Source organism: Saimiri boliviensis, chromosome 19 (assembly GCF_048565385.1).
Source record: "Saimiri boliviensis isolate mSaiBol1 chromosome 19, mSaiBol1.pri, whole genome shotgun sequence".
Taxonomy (NCBI): Eukaryota; Metazoa; Chordata; class Mammalia; order Primates; family Cebidae; genus Saimiri; species Saimiri boliviensis.
In genome coordinates, this window is record NC_133467.1 from 3043502 (window position 1) to 3055928 (window position 12427).

The 12427-nt window shown below is 37.5% G+C and overlaps 1 protein-coding gene across 3 annotated transcripts in view; it reads right to left on the reverse strand.

Annotated features, from left to right (window-relative positions):
- The window catches only part of RO60 (Ro60, Y RNA binding protein), a 29784-nt gene that overhangs the window by 14778 nt on the left and 2579 nt on the right, over positions 1-12427 (reverse strand). For all 3 annotated transcript variants that reach the window (XM_039459925.2, XM_074390084.1, XM_074390083.1), the window contains exons 2-3: positions 5274-5874; positions 293-513 (exon numbers count right to left, since the gene is read on the reverse strand). In XM_039459925.2, the coding sequence (XP_039315859.2) occupies positions 293-513; positions 5274-5853 (801 nt within the window). In that variant the 5' untranslated portion in view covers positions 5854-5874. The remainder of the gene's footprint in view (positions 1-292; positions 514-5273; positions 5875-12427) is intronic.

The window sequence follows — 12427 nt, forward strand, 5'->3', positions numbered from 1 at the left end:
AGCTAACTTGTTTTTTTATTAGAAAAAGGAAGTACAGTATATTTTATGAAGGAAATACATAGATGATTATTTTTTAACGAGCAAGGCAGTAGATTTTCTGGAGTAAAACTAACACAAATGCCACTTCCATTACATTGGACATCATGATAGGTGTTTTAAATAGACATTAATTTCAAGATACATTTTAAACAATTTCTTTTTTTAAAAGAATAGTTACCCCAAGTTTATCCTTTGAACACCTACAGTAAATTACTCAGGTTTAATAACATGCTGTAACATACAATTCACTCACCTCCTTAGACTTCAAGTGATTTGTTAAAAGATGTTCTCTAACTAATCTGTGTTCTTCTATTAGATGAATGACTTCCAGCTCATCTCTTGTGCGCTTCACTTTCTCTACAGCTTCCAGATATTTTAATAATTTTTCAGTCTCCACAGAGAGTGCTTTTTCTTTATACAATTCATGAACTTCTTTCCAGCCCTTTGTAATGTATTTGGTCACAATTGCAAGTCCTTTAACAAGATAAAGAATTGAAAAAGCATGCAGGATTATCAAGTAAAAATATAGCACGTTTTCCCAAAATGCACTGTATGATCAACATAACTAGATACACAAGAATTAACACCTTTACACTGGGATGCTGCTTTCCATGATAAAACAATTAAGCACACAGGTTGAATTAATTTTCTTATTCCATTATTACTATTTAAATATGAGACGCTGGAGTAAAAAAAACCTTCTGTATCCTGAGTCATTTTATTACAGAGGCTTTTCTTTTTTTTTTTTTAAAGATACCAGCATTAGAAAGTTTTAGGTCCATAATCTCAGAACAATTCACAAGAGTACAGATCGATCTCAATTAATATTATATTAATTATATTCACTTGTCTCTCTTTGCTGTTGAATAAAATATACATATTTACAAACAGCAGAAATAAGAAGTGGACAGATAGGTAAGTTCTTTTACATTGTGTTTTAATAGATGAAAAGTATTACTGGTCCAAAAAAAAGGGAAAGACAGTATCTTTTTGATTCCTTCCACAATGTCTTCCAATCAAAGAAAGAGAAAACAGCTTTTGATTAGGGGTGAGAAAATCTGGGTTCTAGCCTATACTTTACCAATAAATGGTGATCTTTCTAGGTCTTAGTTTCACCACTTCTGTAAAACAGCAGGGACTGGATTACAAAATTAAGACGTCTATGAGGGAAGGGCATATCAAATAAATAAAGAAAACCAACACACTGAGAACAGGTGCCATGACTCACGCCTGTAATCCTCACACTTTGGGACGCCAAGGTGTCCTGCGGATCACCAGAGGTCTAGGGTTCGAGATCAGTATGCCCAACATGGTGAAACTCTGTCTCTACTAAAAATAAGAAAATTAGCTGGGCATCATGGCACATGCCTGTAATACCAGCTACTTGGGAAGCTAAGACAGGAGAATTATCTGAACCTAGGAGGCAGAGGTTGCAGTGGGCCAAGATCACGCCACTGTACTCCAGCCTGGGCGACAGAGTGAGACTCTTGTCTCAAAAAAAACCCACCATGGTGATGCAATAGAGAGTTGTTAGGATGTGGCGACTGAAGAGAGTGTGCCCTGATAAGTGCTGTAGCTATGTATCGACTAATTGCTACCAAAAGAAAAAAATTTACTTTCAAGTGAAGCCAGAATATAGGTTTTAATGTTTTCTGATTTTTAAAGGTGACAAAAAATTCATTTTTTTCCCTACAATATCATATAGGCCATATGAAACACATCTTTTTGCTGATTGAGCCTTTAATGTTATTTTTGAATTCTAATTTAAATAACTTGATGAAATGTTAATACTAACATGCAGGACCTTCTCAAGTATTGTGACTCTTATCATATTCCAAATTTTGGTACAAAATCATCTCAAATGAGTAAATATTGCATGTGCGTTTATCTTCTGTTTTGTTTTTCCAGTGAAAATAAAAATTGCTTAAAGCAGATCTGTCCTACCCAGTTCTGTAATTGTGCTGGCCAATTGTTGAGATGGGTCATGGAATGTGAAGCAAGAACCAGACTAAGAGAAAGACCATCTGTTACTAGTTAGATGCAGGACCTTCTGAAGTATTGTGACTCTTGCTATGTTCCAGATTTTGGTACAAATTCATCTAAAAACACCGTACCTGATTACTTAAATCACATTTTGACTTGTTTTATCTATTATAAATATACAGTATAATTTAGGCATTAAAAATATTAATTCTGTAGCTTAGAGTTCCAAATTTTTAAACTTTGAAACGCTAGGGATTCTCTATGTCCAACATGATATTGCTATTACTAACATGGTTTCAATGATGAGTTCTGTCCTCAACAACTTCAAATTGTAGAATCCTATGTGTGGAAGTAAGTTTACAGGACATCTACTAATTCCTCATTATACAGACCAAGAAAACAAAGCACAGAAAATTATTTTCTCAAGTTCAGAAACTAATTGGTCCAGTTAGAACTAGTCACAGGTGGTTTTTCTCTTAGTCTAGTTTTTGCTTCACACTTCCATGACCTATCTCAACAAACAAATAAATAAAGCTGGATGCCTACCCTAAGTCCTTCTTATGTTGATTAAATGTTTGGATCAAAAATTTAAACATAGAAAATAATATTTCTTAACCATTAAAATGTTAGGAAAAAACCATAGGTACATATTTTAGGCCAGAAAAGGCCTTTCTAATCCTAACACAAAACATAAACCTATGAAGATGTGGATACATTTGATTACATTAAAATTCCAAACTTTAATGTGCCAGAAATGTCCCCCCGGATAAAGAGAAAAAAAAAAAAAAAAAAAAAAAAAGGAAAAATGCATGTAATGTATATAAATAATACATTAACTCCTGTAATATGAATCCCAAGTTCTTAGAACAGTGTCTATCCACAGTAGTGCTCAATAAATATTTGCTGAGGGCCAGGCATGGTGGTTCACACCTGCAGTCCAAGCACTTTGGGAGGCTGAAGCGGGTAGATAACCTGAAATCAGGAGTTTGAGATCAGCCTGACCAACATGGTGACACTCTGTCTCTACTAAAAATACAAAAAATTCGCTGGGCGTGGTGGTAGATGACTATAATCCCAGCTATTTGGGAGGCTGAGGCAGGAAAACTACTTGAACCCAGGAGGTGAAGGTTGCAGTGAGCCTAGATTGTGCCATTGCACTCCAGCCTGGGCAATGAAAGCAAAACTCCATCTCAAAATAAACAAACGAATAAAATAAATAAATATCTGTTGAATGAATAGTGACTACAATCAATAGTTAAAAGGAAAGTAACTAAGTGCATAAAAGGCTATGATATAATAGTATAAATTATTTTATATATATGCATATATGTATATTATATTATGTGTATATATATAAAATCAGCCCATGAAAAGATGAGCTTCTGTCCAAAAATGTAAATTCAAAGAACAAGATAGAATCTTTCACCACTCTACTGGAAGAGATTAAAAAATAATGACAACAGCCAGTGTTCAAATGTGGGTACACTGATCCCTTTCACATACTGTTTGTGGATTTAACTATTATGAAAGTATGTACTCTATGCAAGTGTTTTCACTGTAATCTTTTTGTAACAGTGTAAGAAACATGAAACAACTGTTGTCAAATAGAGACTAGCTAAATTATAGTCATACAACACTATATATGCAACTATTCCTACTGACCTGAAAAAAATAGCAATAATATACTTTTTACTGAAACACAGAAGGCACATAACAAAATTTAGTGAAACATAGTAATATATGTTTAGGAAGAATTTGGAGTAAATTACAATGTATCATATACTGCAAGAGTCCTCAACTACCAGGCTATGTACCGATTACCAGTCCAGGGCCTGTTAGGAACTGGGCCGTACGGCAGGAGATGAGAAGCATGTGAGTGAGATCCATGTCCTGTCAGATCAGCGGCTGGCCATTAGAGTCTGGCCATTAGAGTCTCGTAGGAGTGAGATCCCTACTGTGAACTGCATATGTGAGGGATCTAGGTGGCGTTCTCCTTACGTGAACCTAATGCCTGAGGTGGAACAGTTTCATTCTGAAACCACCCTACCCTCCCCACTGTTTGTCGAAAAATTTTCTTCCATAAAACCAGTCCCTGGTACCAAAATACTGGGGACTGCTGATATGCAGTGATTTCTTTTGAAGGGTAGGACTGCGTCATATGTTTCTGTATCATTCAACTATTTTAAAACACATAATCTAATAAAAAAATCAAAATAAAATGCTTGTACATATAAATATTTGCAATTTATTGTTTAATTTCATTTGAAAAATTCTACTTGCAGTCAAAAAATGTTAAGTTAAAAGTCACTGAAGAGATTCTGTGTATAAAGATATACGTGGAGGAAGAAAGAACCAACAATGTACTTCTATTATGTTAGGTGCTAGGACATTTAGTCACAATAAATGTAATAACTGTAAGCTTACTCTCCTTACCCTCCTTTTAATAGATGAAGGTACAGAAACTCAAGTTATTTGGCTTAAGGCCACAGAACTGAAATGTGAATCCACCCTTCTGAGTGGATGTCTTTTCAAGTTTCACTTCTGGTGCCAAAAAAAAAAAAAAAAAAAAAAAAAGTCAAATTTTGGACATGTTGATTTTTGTGGAAGTTCACACTTTAATCTTACTTCTGCCCGAGTTTTTCTTATTTCTTTCCTTAAAAGGACTAGTAATTACTATGAATCCAAGTAACTTCTCAAAAGTCTCTATCCATAGATAAGAAAAACTGCCCCAAGTTGCCATGTCCTCTGCCTGCCTGCCTGAAGACAATTCACCTCCTGAATTGTTACGTTCAGCACTAGCAGGTAACTGATATAGTGGACATTTAGGTTCCACAGAACATACATCCTTGGAAGACAAGATGGGGAGGGGAAAAAATAACAGGCTAGGGCGGTGGGTACAGCATGGCAATCTGCCACCCACGGGCAAGGAGCTGTTTTGCCTATTCCAACTTTTGATCTTGCCCATCCTGCTAACACAGTCCATAATCTCTTGGGTGAGCATTACAGTTAGGACACTGGCATTTTAAGATTCAGAATATTAACCTACAAGACTGTCATTTGATTCTTGATTATTAATGTCTGGATGACCTGTGGTAGGTGTGTAATTCCAGGAAGGCATTAAACATATTTGAATGAATGTATGTTTTGAGAATGAAAGGCAAAATATTACATGCTTGTCTTATATTAAATAAAAATGTGCTATTCATTGGATATCCCTTATCCACCCCTCTTCCCAATGATCTTATGCTTACCTTCACTGGAAGGTTTAAGATGTGACAATCTTAAGAGATCTTTGTGAGACCAGCCATTTCTCTGTTTATATTTTGTAACTGCCAGAGCAAGGGCCATGCCACCTTTCTCATTGTACCAGTCCGCTATAGCCTTCCGGAGGGCACGTCCCCACATGCCACATTTCATGCTTTCTTTCAGATCTTTCTTAAACTGGATAAAAGTAAAGAGATGGGTAGGAATGCGACAAACTTCAGAAACAGCTTTAAATGCTGCTTGTTTTGTGCTTATGTCAGAGCACTGGGAACAAATGGCAAGTGCAAAGAGCACAGGCTCTTGTTTTGTGGTTCTGCCTTCTTGACTGAATGACTTTATTTCTTGTATCACTTCACATCCTCTGCCATCTTCAATCAATCTAATTAAAGCTTCAGCATTTTCAAGGCCCAACTTCTGTTCTTTGATATAGTAAGTCCCACCTTCAGAACCAAAACATAAGAACCGGTGTAGACGATTCATGTCAGTGACTTGCCATACATATCCATCCTGCGAATTGGCTATCTGCTTCTCATTCAGTGGCTGCATTCGGTTTACAGATTCCTCCATTTTTCCTGTCTTTTAGGAAACCTATCAAAAAGGCAAAACGTTATTACAACTAGATGGGCACAGTAAAATTACAAAAGGAAAACAAAATGTAGGTTTATTTAAATGTTATTAATTTAAAAACATCTTTTTAAGTTCGATAGTTTTCCCTTACTACAAAATCAATATAAATGTCCTGAAGAAAAATCAGGAAAAATGAAAAAACGTATTTGAGTATTTTGAAATGACCACTGGTAGTATCTTAAGTTTTTAAAGTGTTTTCGTTTCGCATTCATATTTTCATAATCTAAAGATACTAAGAGTCCTTCACAGCAAACAAACTAGATTATAGCCACTGTGGTGTGACAATCAGAAGCAAATGAGTCACATTTTTGAAATACAGTGTGCTGCTTCAGAGATTAAGCAGGTAGGTTAGCATGGCCTCTTGAGGCCCACACAGAGAATAAAAGAGAGGGTAGCAACAGCAGCTGACACTAAGAAAGATCGTACTCCCAGAAGAACTGTGTCAACATTTTTTGGCTGCCTACCTAACATTCATTCTTCCCCGTTCTCTCTTCCCTTCTTGGCCTCATATCCTTCAAAGGAGGCTAGGCCCTTTCCTAGCTCCAAGGGATGGATCTTGATGGTGCCAAGCCAGCGGTTCACAAACTCAGTGTACATCAAAATTACTTGAAGTACTAATTGAAACACAGATTGGTGGGTCAGCACCCTTTCAGGCACTGCCCAGTGTTTCTTTCATAATTCAGCAGGTTTGCAGTGAGGCCTAAGCGTGTATACTTATCACAAGTTCCCGGGTGATGCTGCTGCTGCTGGACCCAGGCCCAATAATCATGGTGCTCTCCTTGCCACATGACTGGTATAGGCAGTTGGGCATGTGTTATCACTCTGGCCAGTATGACATGATAAATCAGCTGAGAACACTTTTGAGATTTTCTTCTTAAAAGTGGGCTAAGGCTCTTAAAAAGAAATGTTCCCTGGTCGGGCGCGGTGGCTCACGCCTGTAATCCCAGCACTCTGGGAGGCCGAGGCGGGTGGATCACAAGGTCAAGAGATCGAGACCATCCTGGTCAACATGGTGAAACCCTGCCTCTACTAAAAATACAAAAAAACATTAGCTGGGCATGGTGGCGCGTGCCTATAATCCCAGCTACTCAGGAGGCTGAGGCAGGAGAATTGCCTGAACCCAGGAAGCGGAGGTTGCGGTGAGCCGAGATGGAGCCATTGCCCTCCAGCCTGAGTAGTAAGAGCGAAACCCCGTCTCGAAAAAAAAAAAAGAAATGTTCCCTTTTCCCTTTTCTGCCTTCTGACATTTTCATTTGCAAGCGATGCCTGGAGTGTTAACAACTATCTTGAGACCTTGGGAGAAGCCAGTTTAAGAGGGGGCACACCAATACATACAGACGGCAGAACAGAGACAAGCAGAAAGAACCCGGGTCCTTAATATTACTGAGTCACCCAGAACTGCCCTGCTGATAAATTTATTATGTCATAAATGTAGCCTTATTGTTTAAACCATTTTTAGGTTTACTGTTTTATGTTATCTGTAACTACCCTCTCTCTACTGCTTCCCTTATCTGTAAAACTCCTAGAACGAGCTGTCAGCAAACAATCTCCCTCGTTATCCTTCTAATGGAGGAACCACAACTGTCACTTCTTCATCAGTCCACCTCTGTTCTTACTACAGTATCGCTGTTTACTGAGGTCCTTCCATCTGTCATGTTATTTCGGTGTACTGGGCTTCTGTCCATGGCAAACAAAACAGCACAACTAACAAAAACTTCAACCAGCATTTCCTGAATACATACTATGTATAAGATATGAAGGCGATTTCTCTGCCATTAAAGAGATTAAAAAAGAATTTGTTCTCCTGCTCTCAGGGAAACCACATTCATCTGCAGAGATAGAATCACAATGCAAAGTGTAATGAAGTGCTATAGTAGAAAAGTACTATGAGTGAGCAAAGGAGTATAGAATAATATTGTCTCAATTATCCAGAAAGATTTGTGCAGAGAAGGTGAACTGTGATTAAGTGTTGTAGTAGAAAAGTGAGTGAGCAAGGGAGAAAATAATACTGTCTAAATAATCCAGAAAGATTTGAGCAGAGAAGGCCAACAAAAAAAACTGATAAATTTAGGGAAGGCACTCCAGGAAGAGGCTTCTGAAATTCTGGTCTGTCTTTATATTCTAGAAAAGAAATTGTCTAAGCGTCCTGCAGAGCCATAAAGACGTGTTGACAGATAGGGTCATAATTTAAAGAGGAACACAAGGTAAAAGAGGTTTTTTTTTTTTAAGATCATCCTTACTTGAGCATATTTACATATTGTGAAGAAGCCTAAGGATTGAATCTTGGTGAATATTAACAAGTAAGAGCTAAAGAAAGAAAGGCCTTTTAAAGAGAGAGAGAAAAGGAGGTGCACAGAGTTGAAGAAAACCGAGAATACAATATAGAATATTTATAGAATATAAACAGAGAATATAGTATCATGGACCACAAGGAAGAGAACTTTAAGAAGTGAATGGTTGGTAACGTCAAATGGTCAGAGGACAAGTAAATAAATGGCTAAAAAATGACCACTGGATTTAGCAAACAGGAGTGACTAGTGAGAGCAACTGAAGTAGGTTGGTACAAGAAGTAGCTTGATTACAGTGAGATCAGGAGGATGTGCAGTGAGGAAGAAACTTCACAGCTAGACTACTCTTTTGTAGACACACACTTAAAAACTACGAAGGAAAGTAAGAGAGGGGATGGGACATAGAGAAAATCTTTTTACCTTTTTCAATGGGAAGATACTAAGGTTGAATGATTCAATTTGGAGAGTTGAAGATACAGAAGAGAAGGGGGATAACTGAAGGAATTAGATTCCTGAAAGAAATGAGACATAATGAGCTTAGAGCATCCAGGTTGAGACTGGCCTACTGACATCCTAACATGTATTTCCTTTATCTTTTAAGGGTAAAGAATATAGGTAAAGACAGATTTGAGGGAGTGAGGGATAAGGAAATTGAAGAATTCCCCTCTGACAGGAGATGTAGAATGCCAAATGGTTAAGTAGAGAGTTTGGTAGATGGGGAGGAATGAAAGACTTGGTCTCAGAGAAGGGAGCACATAGTGGTGTGGGGGGATAAGTGCACGGGAGAATGGAGAGCCTCACATTTTGAATGTGACTGAGGGGGACAGTGATCTGAACTGTGCTAGGAATATTAGTGTCAATATTCCAAATAAGACTCTACATTAGTTGTTAGAAACAAATTAATACTTACTGAATACAGCACAGGCTGAAACTCCTGGATGCCTCTTCTCCTATTTATTATTATCCTCTTTTCGATTTGGCTTTTATCTCTACCTTTCGATCCAAAACACTTTAAAAAGACTAACATGCTTATCAAAGACTGACACTTTAATTGTGAATTCCAGTAGAAAATGTTACCTGTTTCGGTACATTGCAAAGACCTTGCTAGTCTCTCCCTTAGCTTTCATAAAAACGGTGGCACTCCAACTTATGTCCTTCTGCTTGTTAGTTATATGTTAGATGGGTAAATGCAAATGACATCTAATATCAAATAATTCTACTATACCACCTTTCCTGCACCAAGGCGCAGCTGCTGGGGTTTAAAAAGTCCCAAATTAAACCTCAAAATTTCCCGTCCCCTCGAATTCTTTTCCTTGTATTATTCATTGTGACCACATGCAGCTGCATTATTGGTTCCCTTGAGAGCAGAAACCAGGTCTTACCATTTTTCTCTCTTTTACTGCTTTTATGTAATTAGTAATACATACTTAAAGTCAAGTATCATTAAAGTTAACTTTCTGAACCATGTGCCAAAGAATTATGCATAACTGGTTTCTCCTTCCCATAGCATGTTTAATTTGAAAATAAAGCCTCACTATGTGTAATGCAAAATGTAATACAAGTCTTTACGGTAAATTCAGAATGAAATAATAAATGTACTATATGCAGGTAGTGAAAATATAATGAAGAAAAAATAAAGTGCTAAAGAAAAGTAATGAATACTGGGTAAAAATGTCATCTAAGAATAATATTTCTGTTTTTCTAATATATTTAATATTAGGTATTCAAGTACTTTTCTAGAGCAAGCAGCAAAATGAAGGCTATCTCAGAGGTAATCTGTAAGTGTAATCCTTTTAATCCCTATTACAAGAAATAAAGTTACTTATTCATGGACTCTTCCTTTTGTATATTATGATATAAATGACAACCCTGAGGACATACCCTTTCAATGTTTCTGCAGCAGAAACTGCTTAGCTTTTTCTGTGCTTCTGTGACTGTACTTTCCAGAGTGCAACACAAAACAGTTGAACAGATAACATTATTAGCAGCCAGGGCAACTTTCTACTTGATTGTATAAATTTACCAGGGTCATATTCATATTTTAAAAATGAAAGATGAAAAACAGAATTGTAACAAGTCCCAAGCTACTCTCCTTCTTTTCACTGAGTGTGATATACAAATACACTTAAAATTTGGCTAAGTGATGATGTGATACTGTGGCATCTTATAAGAAAGAGGATCTGGTCTTTGTACATAGCTCCCAGTAGAAAGTTTCAAAAAGCTGTGGAATTTCCCAAGAAACAGGTGTGTCTGTATTACATTAATAAGACGACATAGGCCCCTAGGTAGCTTCAGGATGGGGGCTAGTCACTAGATAGAATAACCATATGTTTAGAGGAATAAACTGGTCAGGACAATTTTCTACGAAAAGAGGAAGACTTAAGTTTAAGTTCAGTCATGTAGCTAATGATTTCATCAATCATGCCCATGTAATGAAACCTCATAAAAACTCTGTTCATCAATGCTCAGTGGAGCATCCTTGGTGAACAAACACTGATGTGCTGGGAAGGTGATATGCCCACATTTGACAAGGATGGCATGAAGTTCAGCATACTTCCCTTGCCCCAGACCTTGCCATCTGTGTTTACTTCCTGTTTGGCTGTTCCTGAGTTGTGTCCCTTATAATAAAACTGTAATTCCAAGTAGAGCACTTTCAGTGAGTTACGTGAGTCAATGTAGTGAATTATCAGCCTTGAGGGGATCATGGGAAGTCCTGAATTCATAGCTTGCAAGGCAGAAGTGTGAGTAGCCTGGGGACCCCACCTGCAGCTGGTGTCCAAATTAATGGCATTCTTAGTGGGGACCCTGCCTTTTAATTTATGGGATCTGATGCCAACCCTGGGTAGTGTCAGAACTAAACGGAAGTGGAGGACACCCACTTGGTGCTACAGAATTAAGTGTTGGAACACAGACACCAAAGGCAAAAGTGACCAAAAAAAAAAAAAAAAAAAAAAGATTAACTGCACTTATCAAAATTTGAAACTTTTTTCCAAGGACACCATCAAGAAAGTGAAATGACAACCCAAGAACAAAGAAAATATTTGGAAATCATACATATGATAAGGGACTTGTATCTAGACTATATTAAGAACACTTAGAACTTAATAATAAAGTGATAAATAACCCAAGTAAAAATAGCCAAAAGATGTGAACAAATATTACTCCAAAGAAATAAAAATGTGCAAAGAATCTGAAAACGTGTTTTTCCAAAGATTATCAAATGGCCAATAAACAAATAAAAAGATGACGAACATCATTAGTCATCAGAGAAAAGCAAATCAAAACCACAAGATAGCACTTCACATCCACTAGGACAGCTATAATCAAAACAATAATATTAAGTGTTGGTGAGGATTTAGAGAAATTGAAATGCTCATATACTACTGCTGGGAATGTAAAATAATACAGCCACCTTGGAAAACAGTTTGGTAGTTTCTCAAAAGGTTAAATATAGTTATCATATGACCCAGGAATTCCACCACATATCTAAGAAAAATGAATACATGTATCTATACCAAAAGTTGTACACAGATGTTTTTTATCAACATTCAAAACGTAGAAGCAACATCGGTCAAAAAGCAGAAGCAACCCAAATGCCCATCAACTGATGAAGGGATGAAACAATATGGTATATCCATACAATGGACTATTATTAGACAACAAAAAGGGATGAAGCACAGACTGATACAAGACACAAGGTAAACAAACCTTGAAAACATTACCCCAAGTGAAAGAAGCCAGTCACAAAAGGCTACATACAATATTACAATTCCATTTCCATAAATTTTTCAGAGTAGGTGAATTCATAGAAATAAAAAGTACATTAGTCTAAGGTTGTCAGAGGTTATGGGGAGAGAAGACTGGGAAGTGACTGCTAATGGGTAGGGGATTTCTTTTTTTTTCCCTGCTCTTGTTACCCAGGCTGGAGTGCAATGGCACCATCTCGGCTCACTGCAACCTCTGCCTCCTGGGTTCAGGCAATTCTCCTGCCTCAGCCTCCTGAGTAGCTGGGATTACAGGCACGCGCCACCACGCCCAGCTAATTTTTTGTATTTTTAGAAGAGACGGGGTTTCACCGTGTTGACCAGGATAGTCTCCATCTCCTGACCTCGTGATCCACCCGCCTCGGCCTCCCAAAGTGCTGGGATTACAGGCTTGAGCCACTGCGCCCCACCATGGGTAGGGGATTTCTATGGGGTGATGAAAACGTTCTGAAATTAGTGGTG